This window comes from Lepidochelys kempii, chromosome 3 (assembly GCF_965140265.1).
Source record: "Lepidochelys kempii isolate rLepKem1 chromosome 3, rLepKem1.hap2, whole genome shotgun sequence".
NCBI lineage: Eukaryota > Metazoa > Chordata > Testudines > Cheloniidae > Lepidochelys > Lepidochelys kempii.
In genome coordinates, this window is record NC_133258.1 from 98,388,890 (window position 1) to 98,409,963 (window position 21,074).

Here is a 21,074-nt window from a genome sequence, read left to right on the forward strand (position 1 = left end):
ATCTTAAGCCTGTTCTGTGATTCCCCCCGCCCCACCCCCTTCTCAGCTTGATGTTAATTCTAATTTCACTGACTAAAAAACCCCCAAACCACTGTGTTTTTAATTACTTCATTTTTTTAACACTACAACTGATCTTTGCTAACATTATTACTATTTTTTTTAAATACCAGCCTCAGGGTAAAATCAGTTTTCAAGCATTCATTTATTATCACGTACAAGGAGAGTTTTGTGCCTCTTACAAGGTAAGTACATACAAGGAAGACTAGAACCTAGATAGAGCTGTATGGTAGTATTCACATATTTTCACCTGCCCTTTCAGTGATGGAGGTGAACAGCGTATTAGCAGCTATTCTCCATGGTAATTCCTGAAGAATTTCCTGTATGTTTAAAATCACACCCTCCATTTTGGGAAGAGCCAAATATTGTAATAATAATAAAAATACATAATCTATGATAATTCATACAGCAAACCAAACATACATGTGAGGAATAGATTTTGGCTTGCCACATCCCTGTGCCCTGCTCCAACCACTAGAGAGTACTGCCTCATTTATATATAAAAACACACAAGTGCTGTAGGTCTATGTGTCTTTCCCTCTTATTAACCTGCAACTGTCTGGTTTTAGAATGCCTGATCTTTTGTAGCCAACCACATCTCAGTTTAAGGTTTTCATAATGTTAATCTGGCACTGTGAAGAGCCTTATTTAAACAGAGATGACTCATTAATCAGAGTACCATGTAATGTAACCAGACTTCAAGTGATCCCCTTGGAATCTGTGAGTCTGGTGTGCCTCCCCTTAATTACTGTAGAAGAAAATGAACACAGACTCCCTGGTTAATGGCATGTGAGCCCAAATTAAAGGGAAGAGTGGGATGGGCTTACTCTAGGTGCAATCCCCCTTGTCATCCATCAGTCAAGTTAGTCCTTGGAGTAGTTTTTCAGTCCCATCCCTTTTGCAAGTGTTATTTTATTTTTCTCTCTCACTTTAAATAGGGAAAACATGCCAGCAATTAATCAATGTTTTCAAATTAATTATGATTAAACTTTCATAATGGGGATTACAGTTAATTGTTGATTCATCTCCCAACCCTACTTTTCAGGACTAAATCTCATATCAGTTTGGCTGGAGGAGACTGATATCAAAATTTCCAATTAGACAACTTCTATCACAATCACCTAGGAGCCCTGAGTTGAATTTACAGATGATTTTTGCAAGCACACATTTTAAGACGGGGCTGTAATGATGATCAGAATTGTTAGCTTTGACAGTGCCTAGAGCATCGGCTTTTCTGTGCGTGTGTGTGTGCGCTCCTGTGGAAGCCTTTTTTCCAGTCCTCTAAGTTTTGAGTGGCGGAACTTGCCTCCACTTCTGTTTGGGACGCAGCTTTGTGGTACAACCACTCCGCAGTTGGGTCTCTGGATTGCACCCCCTAGGTAGCCTGCCGTAATACCTAGCAAGCCCAATGGACTTGTCATGTGCAAGTGCGCTCGTGGATAGCGGTAACATGCCGTGACATTTTCAGGGTGTGTTTTTATTGATTTTTTTTTGTAGATGTCCAAAAATTGAGGTTTATATTGTACATATATAACAGTATATACTGTAATGAATAATCTCTTTGTAATGTTCCCTGGTACACTTTAATGCAGCACTGTTTCAAACAGCACAACATTAAAGTGCACGAGGGAATCTTTAGTGCACACCAGCAGGGTCTTCATCGACAAATTAATGCACAATGGATTAGTGCACTTTAGAAATCACACTCTACAGAGCACATTACCCCACCTTCTAGACAAGCCTTTAGATACAAGTAACTGTTTCTGTAGTTTTTACGGTGTTTATTGAATAAACCCTGATTTTAAAAAATAATTTATGTTGGAGGTATTGATTGGTTAAAACCTAAAACCAAAAGTCCTTGTTCTTGTTCCCCTTGAGGCTCTAGGTAGACATGACTTAGCCTTGATGTCCCCCATTCTATTAGGGATCAAAATGTAGCCTACTTGCGGCAACAAGCTCTCTCTCTCTCTCTCTGTCAGCTTTTGATCCCTCCCTTCTTGACCTGAGCCAAACAGCTCTGTTGCCAGAGGGGGATCTGAGCAGTCCCTCTTCATGGCTATAAACCTGTTTGAGGGGAGGCTTCTTACCTGGGCTGCTGTTTTACTCTTCCTGTCTGATTTCTTTAACAACTCCCTCTGATCTAACGGTATATTCAGTCAAATATTTTTCAATTACCCATACCAATTACACTTCCATTGTACCACTAGTGTTATGATAAGCAAATGCTAGTGCTCACTGGTGCCACTGAATCATTTGATATTTAAATGCACTTCTGGCATTTGCAGTTTTAAGGACCGACACCTCCCCTCACTCCCACAGAACACTTTAGTTCTTTCTTTAAATATGTTCAGACATTCTGGCTTTAATTAATGAGGCAGGATTCCTGTCCTCCACAGACAGCTGACGTGGTACGAAACCACAAAAAAACAGACTTTCAATCTTCTGAGTTGACTTAAACAACAAATAAAAGGCCGGTAAACTCTCCAGTTTGATTTAGTCCCCTAGAAATCTAAGAACCATAAATAACTCCTTTTTCTTCCCATTTTATATATCTAGCAATGTATTTTTAGGAAGTCATTCTAGGTGAAAGGGTAACATTTATCAGGTGCTTGATACCATAAGAATAATACATTCTCTGACTGTGTATAATGTCTTCCATATCTAGCAGCTGGGGGAAGGAGACATATTATTTTTGAAATAACTTCTGATTTTTCCCCCTCCTTTGGATGTAGTCTTTCTCTCAGATAAATCAGTGATTTCTGTAGGTGCAGGATCAGATCCTTTAGAATTGTGGGTAGGCTACCATCCTGCATGCACAAAAGGAGCAGATACTCCTGAAACACAGATAGACAAAAAATACTCTTTGCAATTACTGGGTGATATTTACCTGAATGCAGAGAATGCAAGCAAGACCCCTCACCTTCTAAATACCATAACATAAATAGTTCAGAGGGTCTTGAGGAGAACCTTGAGGGGAGGGAGAGAGAAAGAGAGAGATGGAACCTCTATCATTTTAAGCAGTGGATTATAAAGCACTCAAATACTACAGTGATGGTTCTTGGATTAGCTCTGTGTAGAATATAATAGAATTTCTTTCTGCATGAAAACTGTATGATTGCATATGACTTCCAAACACAAATACTAGCAAAACGAACCACAGTACCTTCTCCTTCACTTGCCTGCCAAGTCCTAAATTCCTGGTTTGTGTTCATTACACTAGCTGATGATTTCACACTACCTGCCTGGAGATGCTGGTTTAGGTGGCTGTGGTCTCCTTGGAGGTTGCAAGGCAAACATATAATATTAATATTAAACTTTCTTCAAAAGTAAAAGAAAAACAGATTATCAGTTATTTTGTTTTAATGTACTACTTTGTCTTTTTAAGTCTATACTTGTATTCTGTTACTGATTTGGGTTTTAAAAAGTCTTTTTGATACTTATTGCATAATAAAGCTTTGCGATTCACCTTTAGAGCATGTTGCATACTGTGCCATAACACCAACAAACACATGGAAGTACTTTTATGTACAATATTATATTCACATGCTGTATTAACTAAATGCTACCACCAAACGACTGCTGACCATTCTAAAGATGTTTTTCTTTTACATATTGCCAATGGTCCAATAGAACGACACCCAATAACTAATGCAATTGATGGGAAGAACACTTGGTGGCAGAGTCCCAGTATCCAAAATGGAATAGAATATCATCATGTTACCATTACATTGGACCTTCGACAGGTACTGTTTGTTCTTTGTTTCTGCAAACCTTTCTCACTCACATAATTGCTGTCTCCTTAGTCACTCCTTATTTTGTCAGTGATGCTTTTGGATCATAAAGATACTCCCAGCTTCATTATAACATACTGAGTTATTTATATGGACTATGCACAATGTATCTTATTCATTGTAGCATAATACATATATGGTTAGGTTTTTTTTTAAAATCAGATTTCAGGTTATTTGTTTTTAAGACATATTTTGAATTAGTCTAAATATGAAGTATTCAGTGTTTGTTTCAACTGTAGGTTTGGATCTTTAGAAATAAGTCTAATTAAAAATGGTGTATGTTGGGGGAGGAAATTTATCAAAGGTTTAATGGTTTAAAATGCTGCATTTTTTAACTACTAAAATAAAGCACTAAGAATGTCTTCAGCTCTGCTAAGGATAGGTGCTCTTAAAGATTTTTTGGGAGGGCGGGGCGCTAACAAGGCCCTTAAATATATTGCTTCTCGTTACTGAAAGCTCTGCAAGCTGTCAGCTGGTTTTAAATTAAACCTGGGCTACTTGGAGAGTTAACAAGGCCTGTTGTATTTGCATAGACTCAGTAGGAGTAGCCTCAGGTTTCATGTTGCATCTTCTGCCAATCATTTCTGTCTCTTTCTATGGTATTCTTGACAGCTGTAGTTTTCTGGAATACAGTTGTTTGATGCTCACAAATTTGCTGGATTATGCCAGACATGCAAGCACAAGGATTTTGGGTGCTGGAGGAGAGGTAGTTTTATTTGTATTCTGCTAATGCAAATACAGAATAACGATCCGTCGCCAGAAATACACATCATGCTATTAGATTTATCATCCTGCTATTGAATATCATAGAAATTAAAGATGGACTAGATAATCCAGTAGGCTTTGACCTTTTCCCCAAGACAATGAAATATTGTCACCAGGTCCCCTCAAAGTCCTCTCTTTTCTGTGATCTATAGGCTTGTCCCATATACCAAGATGACTTATGGGATGGGCTAAAGTGAAGAAAATGCAGTTCTGTTTTCCTTTGTAAAAGCAAAGGGGAATGTCCCCATCTCTCCCTGGCTTGGGTAAGTAGCACAGCCCTCACAACTCTCCTTTCTCTATAGTTAAGTGTGCAGAGATTCTCCTACAACCTCCTGATTCAGTCTCCTTTAATCCCTGAATGGGATTTCTTGGTTTATGACTTTCACCCAGAATCTGAGTGGTACATCTGCTCAATTATTACTTCTCAGAAGGACCATTAACCTCTCCCCAGGATTACAGGACTGTAGCTGATTATCCCAGAAAGAGTCAATGGTCCAAAAGAGTCTTGAATAAAACACAGTTTATTAGAAAATTTAAATGAAATCAAATGTAAGAGTACAAGAAAAACATCTCTAGGTCTAGGAATCCCTAGCCTTGTCTAGTTTGGGCCTCACCCTTGAAGTTAATCAAAATCCATCAAAAATACAAAGCTTAGTTTTCGAAAATTCTTTCTTTCATTTCCTCAGAAGAGACAAACCGCCATCTAGATACACGGCGGAAAAAATGCGTGTGGTTGTTTTACATTAACTTTCCCTCTAGTGGTGCTGCAATGGTCAGAGAATTTGAGCAAATGGATGTGCAGACATGGTAGTTTGCCCCTGTTATACCTTGGAGATGCTCCGAAGTTTAGGTGTGAGTCCCTTCCATTGTTAGCATTCTAACCCTGGAACCATCTTTGTCATTACCATGTTGAAAATGAGGTTGCTCTGGACACCCACCTATGTCATCGTCTCATATCCCTGGTCCAGTGTCTAATGAATATTTTTATTTTATCCAATAAGATTTTTTTTTTTTTTTGCTGGAAAACAGGTTTGATTTTAGTCTTCTGCCCTTTAAAAATGTTCCTTTGACCTTACAGGTACTATTACCTGTCTTCCCCCTACACACTGATTTTCTCTCTTCCTGGCTCAGATCCATTAACATGCAAATAGCTCTCATGTATCAGAAATAAATTAGCATCCTACCCTTCATCATTCACCCCCGCCCCAAGACATTGCGTCGCTGATTGTCAGATAGTAGGATGGTTTCATTCAACTACAATTTTAAGAATAAGGCTCCTCTATATCCCAATAATTCCTTTATGTCAATCCCAGCGTCATAAACTATTCCATCCCCTTTAGTGCTGGTATCCAGACTGTTACAGGGAAAAACCAAGAAGAGCTTTCTTTAATTATGTTTTGCTTACATAAAAAGAGCTGTGGTGACTATAGAGTTACAGTGCCTATACTGACATGTACATGAGGTGGTGGTTTGACTGTATTTCAGGAATTTCTGCAGATACCAATAGCATATTACAATTAGCACACTGTGACTGCTATATTAGTTTGCTTAAATAAAACTCAAAGTGTGTGATAGTGTGAAAGGGAGAGATTGTACTGTTACCCCTAGCCCATGGTCGCTGCACAGTTCACTGTTCCAGGAATAGTCCAGAGAAAGAGCTTTAAGCCTAGATCAGTATCAGATGACTTCTCCTTCTGCACCAGCTCAGCTGTGCAGAGTCGGTGCTTTGGAGGAGCAGAGTCAAGGATTTGCCTTTCATTCCCTATCCATCTTCACAGAAGTGGGGGAAGTTTTGAAGCATGTGTTCTCCCCATGCTCTGGCTGGCAATGTGGGTAGCCCATGCAGTTAAGGAGGCACCTTATACCACTTACCATCTTACATAGGCCAAGAGATAATTTTGCCTCCCAACAGTAGTGATATATATCAATAGTCTTGGCTTTAAAATGTCGAATATATAGCTCTATACTATAAGGTTTTCTTTGCACACAGAGAGCTGTAGGCTTTAATAGAGTATTCAGTAAAACGTGAGATGTCTATTCCAGCTGGGATCACAGATTGCAATCACCAGGAATGGATGAAGGTCACAAGATGTCTCTGAGGCATCATTTAAAAAAAAAAAAAAAAAGATTTTGCTCCGTATCTGTGTTGGCAAACATGAGATTCAATAATTACCAGTGATTTTACTGATGTGTTCTTACTGTAAGTAAAAAAAATGTGTAACTTTTTTGAAACAGATTTGTCACGTTATTTCTGCAAAGAATGGACTGTAAATTGCAGGAATGCATTAGCAGTATGTGCTATTACTAATAATTATGACTATACATGGAGTGCTTTTAGCAAATTCTAATTTTATGAAAAGAAATTAGGAAAATAATTACTGTTTCCTTCATTAAATAATTCCGTACCTTTTGGGGGCAGTTGTATTATTTTTCTATTACGACTGTACTGCATAATAAAGTAATGGTGCATCATGGTTAGTAATAAATAATCAGTTATTTGCAGAAGTGACACATCTAACTTAGAATAAGCAGAAAGATTATCATTCATTTAAAAAAGTCAATTAAATTCTTTTTGCATGAATTAGAGAAAAGGGGTAAAATATTTTTAAAAGGGCTTAAGACCTAATGGGAATTAAGCTCTTAATTCACTTAGGTGCTGTTGAAAACTTTACTCATAATGCCTTGTGGTTAGAATGTGTTCTAGGAATCAGGACTTCTGGATTCTGAACATGACTTTGATACTAATTTTTGGGGATAGCTTGGGATGGTCACATAACTTCTCTCTGCGAGGGTTTATCATTGGTACAATGGTGATTACATCATCATTTACCTCCTCACAACAGTGTTTTGAGGTATGTTTTATGTTTATAAAGCACTTTGCGATTCGTGGATGAAAGGCACTGTACAAATACTACATAAGATTTATTATTCTGTTACAATTAATAGCTGATCAAAAATATTCATTCAATGGAATTTAGTAAACATACCTGCACTTTGTGCAGACTGTTCATATGGCAAGTTTACTTGGGGATAAAAACACACTTAAATTGGGCTGGCCTGGTAATGTAGCTGGAGAAGTTATGAATTTGATTTTAACTGGATCCTTTAATCCATGTAGTGGAAGCACCATATCTATGAAATGTGCATCCCATAGGAACAGGGAATGTTTTGCCTCCTGCATCTGATTGTGTTGGACACTGGGTTTTAGCTTTGGGAGCAAGGGGTAGTTTTGCATACATCCTCATCATGCAGCAGAGGATATTCTAATGCAATGAGGTCAGTTCCAGCACAATGGGAAATATTCCTTTTTAAAAGGATTACTTACACCCTTTCAAGAAAGGCAGGGAAAGGAAGCGGGGAAAAATTGGAAACGTGGACTTTCATGGAGACCTGGAGTTGCAAGTTCTACTCCTTGTGATATTGAGTCCCCTAAGTTCTCTAATAGTCTGAAGCTGAAGAAGCTGCTGTGAAAGACTAGCTGGGTTTCTATAGGGAAAACTGGCAAATCCACAGGGAAGCTGATAGGTGGTTGGAGGTGAGATGGTCATGCCTTCCAGTTCTGGTCCTGGAAAGGAAAAAACAACAACTTAATTTGAAATGATTAGAATCTCAAAATATTTCTTTTAGATTTCGTCTAAAAATGAGGTAGTGTCCCTAGTTAAGCTCACCATCACCTTCACTTTCCTACTTCAAAAGACATCTGATAAATCTTCTGTTCCATTGTTCATGTTCTGAGTTGTATTTTAGCTGCTAGTGCCTTTAGAATGCAAGCTTTCAGAGGCAGGGACTCTGCTATTCAAATGGCACGTTTAGTGCTTTGAACAGTGCCAGGTACACCATGTGGAACTATATAACAAATAGAATGGCTGGGAGCGAGAGGGAGACATATTACTTCATCTGAAGCAGTTCTCCCATCCCCAGTTATGAAATGCGTACAGCACTTTCATGGATGTATACTCTGAACTCCTTATTTCATGATTTTGTGTTGCCCAAATATCACTTTGAGGATTTTGATCTGGTTCAGTATAATCTTTTATGAAGTGAACCACTTGATTATCTTTTAGAACAGAACAAGTTGATTGCCCATGAGTGAAACCACAGAAAAATGAACTTCTGCGTTATTACTCAGCTCCTCCATAAATTTAATAGGAATAGTGTCACAAAGAAGAAAACTGGAAAAGGGAGAGTTATGTGTTCGGTTTTGTTTAGTTTATATACATGACATTGCAGAAGTGGGACACTATGTGCTGAAAGAGAGACATGATGGAACTAGGCAACTGTGACAAGTTAAACTGAGAAAGGCTGGAACATGAAAACAACAGGATAGAACTACGGCTTGTACTATAAAAACTCAGTATAGCAGTCGGTGGAAAAAGCTCCTTAGAGACACTGCTGTCAGTGGAAGGCAAGATGAAATCAAAGCAAAATTTTCTGCAAAACAACCACCAAATTAAAAAAAAAAGTCATTATGGGGAGAGAGATGAATGGAAAGAAATCTATGTAAAAATCATTTAATCCTTTTTGATTACTACAGTTATGGAAAGGACAAAGTTAAACCATTAGAAATAGGATATGATAATGTTTTTAAGGTAATTTTTCACAGCTGTATTATGGGTTCCTACATATAAAAAGTGGATGGTTTCATCATTTTGGTATAGTACTTCTTTTACTTTCTGACCTTTGTAAAGCTTGAGCATTTAGATTTGTATGCAATGGAGTTGTTTATGCATCTGCAGCTGTGTTTTAAAATATATCTGTAATATGGGCTAAAGATGAATTTGAACATTTGGGGCCATATTTAAATAGAGCTAAGAAAAAATATGAATATCAATGTTTTGTGAGTACCCAGTGTGATCAAAAAATATCAAAAGCCAAGTTAGTATCAAGAGCCTATTAGTATTTATCTACCCCAGAGCTATGTTCCAGGATGGCCTAATATAGTTATTGCTGATCCATGCTTGAGAAAAAGAAACCTTCTGTGAAGGGGCCAAGCACACTCTCTCCTCCTTAACTTGTTCCCATCTAAGGTCTGACTGGCCCTAATGGCTGCTTGGGAAGAAGTTCCCTTCCCATAATGCACACCACAGAAGGGATCCTGGAATGAGGTTTAGCTGTTCTTTAGAACTCTTGGCCACCAGAAAGCAAAGAAAGTCTCATGTTCATTAGAGATGTAGCTTAGGCTGAGACATCAGTTTTTTCAAACTTGGGTCCTAAAATTGAGCACATAAACCCATATTTACAAGCAAAATTAGGCCTTTTCAGAGATGTTGAGGAGCTGCAGCTCCTTTTGAAGTTGGTGGGAGCAGTGGGGCTCAGGGTCTTGTTGGGGTACTCAAGTGCCCAAACCTAGATGCCTCAAATTAAACTCCTAAATCTGTACTTAATTTTCTCAATAAATTTAGCCTCATTTTCAACGATGCTGAGAACATGCAAATCCCATTTGACTTTGGGATTTGTGAGTATTCAGTACAAATGAACATCAGTGACCTTTTATTTACATGCCTAAATAGGGATTTAGGATCATAACTTCAGGCACCCATGTTTGAAAATATTAGTCAGAGCTTTCCCCCCTAAAAAGTATTTGAACAAGAAAGTTAGAAACACACTGGAGTTGGAATATGTATGTAAGCTGAAAAAACATAATGTTGCTTTTTCTGAAGAGCCACTGCTGAAGTTTTGAGTAAACGAGTCTTGGCCTTTGTGCTGTCCTATCTCTGGTCACAGCTGTATTCTGTGTGTACCATGGTGTAAATTAAGTGCCAGAGGTTCGGAATTTATTAAACCAGTGTCTGTGTCCACTTATTTCTCTCCTAAAAGAGATATAACCCACTTTTTGAGTCCTAAATCTTAATGATTGCACAAAAGTTGTGGCATTATTTTAGATTCTGAAAGTACATCTTTGCAGTCTTAGTTCAGAGACCCTTTAATTTATTGGATCAGAGCCCCTTGTGTCAACCTGCCCCTCCTGGCTCAGATCACATGGTTGGGACTTTAGGGAGCAACATCAGAGCCTCTCTTCCAAAGTGAAGTGTCACTTATGGTAGAGTAGTAGGAAATGTTACTCACACAATAGGGTTTCTTCATTGTTGTTTATTATTTTGTTGCTATAATAGAAAAAGGCTACCCAAGGGGTGGTTGGTGAACCAGAACCTGTTTTGCCTCACAGCCATATTGTAGTGACACTTGACACACCATTGATATGGTCTACATTATAGTAGGTAGAAACTAGTCCTATACATCTGTGTCAAACTTTGATCTTAACACTTTGCTGTAAGGCATTTTCTGGCCTCTAAGGAAGCAGAGTCATTTTTCTTAGATTGAAATTTTATGTAATTTAATAAACCACGTTTTCATATCTGAACTTCTAGCCTCAAAGATTAGGGTAAGGATACAGGGAATAAAGGATTGATTTTGTTGTGTGCTAATCTTCATGCCATTGGTTTAGCCTGCAGATGGTAGAAATTATATGAGTCAACTTTACTTCCACTTGGACTTTGTGTGTTAGGAATGTATTTGCATCCATGCTTTTTACATACTTTTACTTAGATATCTGACCAATAGAAAAAAAAAGAAAAGAAAATGCCAGATATCCTGGGCTTTAGATGCTTTTGACAAAAATAAAAGTACAGTTACATAAAAGATAAAACCAGCAGCTTCCCTCTACCCCAAAAGCAGAGTGTAACCAAATAGGGATTAAATTGTACATCTCATTACCAACAAATGCCAGCCCCTATTATCCCTCTTCTACCCCATATACTGGGATAAAGAGGGCAGTGTACACAGAAAATCAACTGAGTAAGTCCTGGGACACAAGAAAGAGGGCTCTGGAAAGAGAGAGAGAACTACATTTGGAATATTGAAAGAGATCTAGCTCTGGAGGCCCTGGGAGATTCAGCCAGGGCCTGCAACACCAAGATTTATTTTATATAGTTTTTTGTTTTTTTTCACAATGTAGTAGAAGTAAATTAAGCCAACTATTTAAAATATTATAGTATTTGAGAATTTGGAACTTTTAAGATTCTTGCAAGGAAGCCCCTGATTCTTATATACATGAAAGCGCCTTTACACCAGTCTGACGACGTAAAGGGTCTTAAAGTGGATGTGAATTACATTTGTTACAATCATACTTACTCCTACTTTAAGACTTTTATTTTGCCAGAATGGTGAAAAAGGGGCCTAGAGTAAAAGAATGAGGATCTTGTTTCTAAGACACGTCTAGCCAAATTTCACATACATGAGAAGTTTTGTGAAGTTGTTGAACTTTTGGATACTTATCAGAATTTAAGTTGAACTCTGATCCTTTTGAGAGTCGCTCATCACTACTTTAGGTTTGTATTTTGCTGGTACTAAGGGACATATACAAAGTAGTGATCTCTAGTATGTGGCAGATTATATTTTGCTCCTGGTTCTCGAGGACTCTTTTTCTGAAATATTTGCCTGCTCGAGCTGAAGTTATTTTATAATTGTGCTCATTGTTTCTGATAATTTAAAGCAATTCTGCCATAAGCTTCTGATAACAAATATTCTGAGGAAATATAATTATTAAAAATATTTTTTAAAAACAAACAGAACTGTGGTTAAGTGTTTTGACAACATAGTTAGCTTTTTAATCACTACCTGTGTAATGTGTATAGTATCTAGCATACCTCCCACCCTGTAATTTTCCCCTGCCTTTTTCTCTGTTTGTTTAAAATGTAGAAAATGTGCTTGTACAAAACTCAAAACGATCTACATACATTGCTGATAGATGTCAAACCAGGAAGATTTCTGCCCCAGAACAATAAAGTACTTATTATTTTCCCCACACTCCTACTCCTCAGACAAATGTCCAAGCAAATCGATTAACCTTTCACCAAGATTAACAAATGCAGGTTCTTCCATACCAGCATGGGAAAGGAGTTCTAGAGCAAAGGAGTCTCCAAGAGAACCTCTTGTATTTTTAATGGCTGAATGCTTAAGACATGTTTGTCAGTAAAACCAGTCCAGTTGATCTCTGCTTTTGTGACAGTACATAAGAAAGACAGGCTTCTCTTGGATAGCCAGGAGTCAAAACAGACATAGTGAAGCCATACCTTTCAGTTGCAACCTAAATTGGTTAGGAAGCAAATATATTCCTCCAAGAAGAGTTGTAATATCCTCTGTGTACAGAAAACACAGCTAACTTGTTACGTAATTGGGTTGCCAATAGATCTCTTCTGAATTATGCCCCCCAATCTCTTGAACTCATTACTGAGTCAAACTACACAATTTTTATTGCCTTGTGGTCTGGAAGATTTCTTATTAATCTGTTTTTCTCACCCCCACATTGGAACACATACTGGCAAAGAACAAAAGTGCTTCAGAATTTTCAGAAAGAGAAAACCTTTCAGTTTCTTGTTTCATTTTTTCCCCAGATGACTGAAGTATTGATGAATATTATTTTTCCCCTTCCCATTCAGGCTGTTACTATAGTGGCATGTACCTTTCTATCAGTGGTCAGATAGTTTCAGGATATATGTCCTGGATACTGTGTTATACCTCTAAATCCCAGATGACACACTGTGACCTAATGCACCCCTGTATTGACATCCTGCACACGACTGTAATAGTCTTTGTCCGAAATACGGCTTGTGAGGTATCATTTGAAAACTAATAACTCTCTAATCAATAATATCATGGTAAAATACATGTAGCAACATTATATGTAAAATTATGAACATAAGCTGAAATTATGACTTAAATTTGTTTACCAGACAAATCTGGAGAGGGGGTAAACCTATTCCTCAAAGACAAAGGACAAGCTAATGCCTCTGGCCTAGTGTCATCAAATTTGATTGGTAATCACCTGTCAAGTGGCCATTCTTTGGCAACAGAGGGGAGCAAGAACAGATAAATCTGCATTTTAACAAACCAACAACATGGAACCTCTTTCACCACAAGACTCCATATTTCCGTCCTCACAATGGGAAGGAATTTTATCAAAGGGTTACTGGACTGTGAAAGTAGGGTCGAAAACAACACAACTATTCTGTCTTTCTTTCTCTGCCTATCTCTCTCTTGCTCTGTTTCAACTAAGAAGACAAAAGAACCAGCTTTTGGATTTTGAAGGCATTCTGACCTGAGAATTTGGTCAGACCTGTTGCTGGAAACATGTGGTAAAGATTTTACCTTAAACCAAGTCTAGTTTGTTAAATTTTAGTTACTAGAAAGAGTTTTATCTTTATTTTTGTCACCATTTTTTTAATACCTGTTATACTTGTACTCACTTAAAATGTAGCTCTTAGTCATTAAATAAACCTGTTTTATTCTTTAATCAAAACTAATCCAGTGTTGTGTTTTAACTGAACTGTTTGGGTAACTCAAGTTAAAGTTGCAAACTGTTGCATATTGACCTGTTATAGGGGCAGTAAACCTATAATATCTGAACTGTCCAGGAGAGGGCTGGACAGTGCAGAACACGTTTTGGGGAAAAATCCAGGACTGGAAGTGTGTTGGGGTCACCCTGCAAGTGGTAACTGAGGCTGGTGGAAGCCAGAGTGTTGACTGGAGTGTTGCTGACAGGCTGAAGTAATACGCAGAAACTTAGGGTATGACCTGCATGCTGTTTGGCTGTTTGTGAGGGGGCTACAGCAGCAAAGCATTGTGAGGCACCAAAAGTTGCAGAGCACGTGGTGACACAAGCCCTTATCGGTCTAGATTGCACCCCAGAATGTGATACACACACACACACACTGGTGCATTCCAAAATGATTATTTTATGACTGTTTTATTGGCAAGTCCTCTACTGAACAGCGTCTGAGAGATTGGTAGCATGGCAGGTAGAAGAATCAGAGGAATCTAAGTCTTGGACAGATTTTGCTCCTCTTGCTGCAATGTGTTATAACTGAGCAGTTGTCAGTGAATAAAAACCAAATCCTTAAAAACTGATTTTTCTTGTATACTATATGGGAATGCTGATGGTCATAAAATACGACAGTGGTACTATTACAGCAGCCATTTAACACAAAATCATTATTGAAATGTAGGATCCATGCTAAAGCTAAAAAGGAAATTTAAGGGCAGCAAGAATCTGTGGTAGCTGTTGTGTCATAGGTGATGTGTAGGGAGGTATGTGGGGTAAAGTGCCCCCCCCCCCAATTTCTACTTGGCCTGACCTAGGGGAGGGAGCGGAGCTCTGTCCTCCCACTGCACCTGCTCCCTTGGCATGCTCGGCTTCTGTCCCCAGCAGCTAGGCCTGGGCAGGGAGCAGAAGGGGTGGGAGCAGCCACTTCTCATGCCTGCTGCTCTGGCTCGCTGCTCTATGCAGTGTGGTGGCTGGCTCCCAGAGCCCAGATGGGGAGGCGGTGGCTTCTGCCTCCCCTCCTCCCCACACCCACTAGCTCACGCCCGGCTGCTGGGGACATGGGCTGACTGAGCTGGAGCCCGCCCTCCCTCCCCCCGTCACGTTTCCGGCTCTCTTTGCTCCTGTCCCTGGCAGCCGGGCCTGGGTGGAGAGTGGGCTGCCGACTCCACAGCCGGGCTCTCTCAGGTAGCTGCTGTGCTGCACAGAGCAACGACCTAGAGCAGACAGCTTCAACAGGTTTGAGAAGGGGCTCCCTCCCACTCTTCACCTGGGCCCAGCTGCCAGGGAGAATGGCTGAACATGTGTGGGGAGAGGGAGGTGCAGTGGGAGAGGCCCCCCGCCTTCCGCAGGTAACTCTGGTGGGGTGGAGAGAGCACGGCGGCCCCAGGCTGAGCGCAGCGTGGTCGGTGCTGCTGGGCAGAGGAGACACATGGAACATAATCCATGTGATCCAGTCAGATTATTATTATTTATGTGTATTATGGAAGCTCCTGAAGGCCCCAGTCAGGGATACTATACATACATATAATGAAAAGATGGTCCTGCCCCAAAGAGCTTACAGTCTAAGGCCTGATATTGAAAAGACTTGTGCACATGCTTAACTTCATGCACTGTGAGTAGCCCTACTGACTGTAAAGTTAAAAACATACGTAAGTCTCTGCAGAATCAGGACCTAAGAGCAGCTTAAATGGTCTAGATAAAACATTTCAAGTGCTTAAATGATATAGGAGCTTAAATCCTGTTTTCAGAAGTGTCTTAGGTACATAGGAGCCTAAGTCACATGGAAAGTCAATGGGACACAGGCTCTTAAATGGCTAAGTTACTTTTGAGAATGGGACACACACTCCTAAGTCACTTAGACCCCTTTGCAAATGTTATCCTGAAGCTAAAATGAGTCTTTTGGATTTGGTGTTTTAAGAGTTCTTTTCCCCCCAATCTATTTGAAAACAGTTGTTTTTTCACTAGAACAGTCTAAGCATATTCCCACTAAGATTTCAGTAGAAAGATATAAAAGTTTTAAATGTCATTATACTAAATCTAAGTGGGGGAATAGTCCCGCTATTGTGGGGAACTTTCCTGGCTTCTGCACTACCCCGGTGAAGTGGGCTAGCGAAAGGATCTGAATCCTCGCTCCCACTTCCTTTACCCAGTGGCCTCCCTGCCCTTGATGACTCCCCTTCCACTCTCCTGTCTGTCAGAGTCCTCATAACCCCAACAAGGCTGGGCCCAGGATTCCTGGGGGGCTCGACCCCCAACCCTGCTGTGGTCACCTAGGACAGGGGCTAGGGTGTCCCCACTCCGGGGTACTCTCTCTGCACTGGGCACTTCTCTGACCCACTGACCATTACATACAAGTTAAAGCAAATGCAAGTTATTTAATCAACAATTAATTTTAAAAAGAATAAGGAATAATGAGAAAGGTTAAAGGAAACACATCAACCCGCTCTGTGGCAGGGAACATCACAAACAGTGTCTCTGGAATGTCCGGGCAGTTCACAGTCTGTTCCCTGTACGTCCCAGGCCTTCTTCTCAGGCCCTGGCTGTGCTGTAGGGATGCTGTGGGTTGGACACTTGCTCTGGTGGTGGCCACACGCTCTCAGGCTCTAAGTGGTAGGACCCTTCTTCCCAGTGTCGCCCCCGTCCTGTCGGGGTTACGATCCAAGCCTGGCCTGCAGAGCCCCTTGGCTGAGGCGTCTCCCTGTGCTGGGCCCGCTGCCCAGGGTCCCCCTCGCTCTCCCCAGCTGCTCACCACACCCAGCTCCAGACTGCTCCAGCCCCAGCTGCACCACTCAGTCTCAGTGCTGCTGCTGCTCTGCCTCCAGCTCCCGGGCTGCTTCTTTGGCCCCTCTGCCTCTGGTTGCTGCAGCTCTGCTCCCAGGACAGGTCTGCTCTGCAGGCTGCTTCTGTGACTCTGCTCCCAGCACTGACCTGCTTCCTGGGCTGCTTTTCTGGCCCCTCTGGCTCTGGTTGCTGCAGCTTACTTCCCAGGGCAAGTCTGCTCTCTCTGGGCTGTGCCTCTGGCTTTGGGGCTGCAGCTCTGCTCCCAGGACAGGGTGTGCTCTCTCTGGATCTGGCCCAGCCCTGCTCCCTAGCTCAGCTCGGGCCCTTGCTTTCTCCTTAGCTGGGCCCCACTCTGTCTGACCCACGCAATTTCCAGCTCTCATGGAGGATGGGACCTCCCTGGCCTCCTGACTCCCTGATTAGCCTGCTCGCCCTGTCATTCAGGCTGACCTGGAGCATTGGCCTCTCCCCATTGTTCCTGGGGGCTTTCAGTCTCAGGATCCTGATTCCCCATCGACCCTTCCCCCTTTTTAGTTCTGGGAGCTAGCAACTAAAACACCCCCACTGAATGTTAGTAAGGTGGCAACAGTCCCTTAGATAAAGTTGCTTTCTGCTCAGTGGTACAGCAGTTTCACAGACATGTGTTGTATCCTTCTTTCCAAAGTGGGTAACAGATGGGTGTCACCTCAGATTAAAAATAAACATTTGTTTATGTACTATTAATATAATTTTTTTTCCACTGAATAGAAAAGTACAGAAATCATAAAAATGAATACAATTTTTAGACTTCACATTCATAAAACTGTTTAATGTTGCGCGAACTTGCTGTCACTTGTACATAAAGCAAATCCTAAACAATTTCAGTGAGAAAATTAGGCTTTCTTTGGGGAAGATATCTTAGTGCATATTGTACCTTTATCTGACCAAAATAGCTTTATTTGTTTCAATATTAATATTAAGGTTCCTAAGGTGGAAATAAAGCATATATTAAAGTGGGGAATATTATTGATGGTATTTTGAGTCATCACTGGAATCTAAATGATATTCATTGTTGAAGGGTTGGCTCTGTAATCAGTGCTGAGATTGAGAGTGGCATTGTAAATAACTGGAACTCCTGATCAGTGTTTCAAATGGCACCTGTAGAATTGCTGCCATCACGACCAGCTCCTCAAGCATACAGATAGCTCACTTTGGAATGAAGTAGGTGAGAGGGCCCCAGTGGAACTTCCGTTAAAGTACATGAAAACTCCCATTGTCTTGGGAGCTGGACTGGCCCCAAAATTAGCACCCCTTCTTCCCGCTATACCCCACTGTGAGTGCAGTTCTGGTTTGTGGGGAAAAAAAAACATTCCAGACTGTCTTTCTTGAAAGTGATAGGAACATAAGAACGGCCATACTGGATCAGACCAAAGGTCCATCCAGCCCAGTATCCTGTCTTCTGACAGTGGCCAATGCCAGGTGCCCCGGAGGGAGTGAACCTAACAGGTAATGATCTAGTGATCTATCCCCGATGCTCACTCCCAAATTCTGGCAAACAGAGGCTAGGGACACCATCCCTGCCCATCCTAGCTAATAACCATTGATGGACTTATCCTCCATGAATTTATCTAGTTCTTTTTTGAACCCTGTTATAGTCTTGGCCTTCACAACATCCTCTGGCAAGGAGTTCCACAGGTTGATTGTGTTGTGTGAAAAAAATACTTCCTTTTGTTTGTTTTCTCCAGGGAAAGAAATGTAGAGCCATAGGAAATGAAGAAATGTAAGTTGCTTTCTCCCACTGTCTTACAGGGGAAGTGACTGGGAAAGACTAACTTTGACCCTAAACTCTGGTGTGGTAAAGGCTAAAGACAAGAAGTAGCAAATGTTGTCCAGAGAAGGCAACCAATCCTTTATAGGCTTTGACAACTAAGCAGCAAGTTCAGAAAGTAGAGAGAATCACAAAGAATTGAGGCTGCCAGAAACTATGCTGGCACTTACTGCTGGCTCCTCACTCAGCTGAATGTGTCTCTAAGTATTCAGCAGCTGGGCAGATTGGGAGTCAGGTCTAGTTCTGCGGTGCTTTGGCTTTTCACAGAGTGCTTTTTTGTTTGTTTTGTTTTGTTGTAGTAGACGTCCCCTTTACATGTTACAATAAGGAGATGAATTCTGTTGCTCTGCTGCTTAGAACATGATCAAAATGTGAGAGCTGTTATTTTAGTAAAGTATCTAGTTTTCTGAAGAAGAACATGGCTTTTAGAGGATCTGTGGTTTCTCTGGTGGTTAAAGGTGGTGGCTGTGGAGAAAGCTGGAACAGGGAATAAAGGCATTTTTATACTCTTCTTTAGGGTACATTTCCCAAATACGATACATTTGATTTTATTGATTGAACAGAATTGAGATGTCCATATGAGTGAATATTATTGTTTCATGAGGAAGATAAATACAATTTCTAATTGGAAAATGGATAGATTTACAGATATCAATGTTCTGACTTGGATTTTTGGGGTTCACTATGTCAAAGCTTTTCCCACATTTGCCCCCAAAATCTGTTCAATGGCACCTTGACACTCTGTGATACTCTCTTCATGAGATTTTAACAGGACAAAGAGTCCCACCCTGGTCAGTTGTAACTAGTGAAGTCTGTCACATTAGGAGAAACTACCTTGGAATCAAGCATGTGCTTTTAGCCCAAGCTCCCCATTTCAGCTGGCAGCAACTCCGATGAGCAGGAGAGAGATACTCTCATTAGAAGGCAAACTACAGCATGGTAGGGAGCTGTTTGGTTCTCTAAATTGATATTAGTTGACTCCTACTAAGCATCTTTTCCCCCATGCTGGCATTTTCAATTATAGCTTCTCTGACTGTGAGAGCAGAATGTTTGAAAGTGATGTGGCTGTCTCTCTCATGACAAAGTGTTAGATAGAAATTTACATGGCAGCTTGAGGAGTTGAGAGAAATGCTATTCTTAAATTAGTTTCTTTTCCACATCTGAATTGGGCTTTAGAGTTTTAAAAGTTGCTGACATGAGGAAAGCTGCTAATATTTTAAAATATCCACTATTTTAAAAATTCTGATGTCAAAGATTCCTATCTTCTATCAGAAATGAAAGAGGCACATGATTTAAACTCTTGTAACAGTCTCTGACCACACGCCAAAACCGACAAATGACTGCCTACATGGGGTGGAGGGAACTGAATGCATGATGGCAGTCTTCAAAAGCATGAGCTGCTACACCATGTACTAATGAAAAATCTGCTTAATAGCTATCAGCAGCAGTTGGACTTAGTATTTCTTTCAGATGTAAAAGCCATTAGAAAGCAAGACTATTACAACATGACAATCACTGCAGGTCTAATACTTCATCCAGTGGAGGGACGTGATATTCTGCATACAAAGAAACCAGTATACACTGTTAATGATGATTTTAAAATATGGATATGAAACTACCTGTGTAGTACAGGAATTGGCATTATATTAATTTCATTATATTTCATGATTATATTTGGATTTCCTGATGCATGGGTGATGTTCGGTACACAAAATCTGACTATTAGAATAATATTATTCATCTGAGGACTCCCTACTCTCTCACACCAGCTACATCCTTCTGCAGCTGGCTCTGAGATCCTCTCTTACTAATGTATGCATTTCAATATCACTCATCATCAAAGTATCATCTGGGCTTGGACTAGTCCCTCCGTTTTAATCAGTGTGAGGTGTCTACTCTTCCCATGTCCTCAGAAGTAAAGGTCCTCTGCAAGGCATTCTGTGACAATGGGAACAGGAAATGCTACTACTACCAGCCCTGATCCACTGGCTCCAGGCTGAGTTGCTTCATGAGCTCATGTGTGTTGCTGCTTGAGAGAAATCTCAAGTTTTGGGATATGGGCAACTTAAATACTGAAGTCCCAGAATTTTTTTCACTTTACAAACGTTCATAACCCCAACATACATCAATATGAGAAATTTACTGTATTGGCTGCATATTCCTGCAAGAAGAGACTGAATGGAATAAAAAGAAAGGATGCTGACAAATAATTTTTTTCTGTTTTCAACAAGGTATCGTGTAGAACCTTCACACGAGTGTAGACAGCCTTAGAAGTGCATGCTTTTTTTTTATTGACACATTCTGTCAGATGCTAGAACCTAGCACAGAGGTGTAGTTATTTCTACTGACTCATAGACCAAATAAATTCCTTCTTTGCTGTCCCTTTATGGATAGGACAGGAAGTTACTTATGTATATAATATTTTGGAGGGGAGAAAAGAGCAATAGAGGCAGGAACAGTGGCTTGAAGTCCTCCTCATTCCCCACCTCACCAACCCTGGACAACATCCATTTGCCCTGGTTCATTATCCACCACTGCATCCAGCATTAGT

General features: G+C 40.4%; 1 protein-coding gene across 3 annotated transcripts in view; it reads left to right on the forward strand.

Moving 5' to 3' along the window:
• Nucleotides 1-21,074, forward strand: part of LAMA2 (laminin subunit alpha 2) — a 455,577-nt gene that overhangs the window by 126,918 nt on the left and 307,585 nt on the right. For all 3 annotated transcript variants that reach the window (XM_073337269.1, XM_073337270.1, XM_073337271.1), the window contains exon 3: nt 3,688-3,800. In XM_073337269.1, the coding sequence (XP_073193370.1) occupies nt 3,688-3,800 (113 nt within the window). The remainder of the gene's footprint in view (nt 1-3,687; nt 3,801-21,074) is intronic.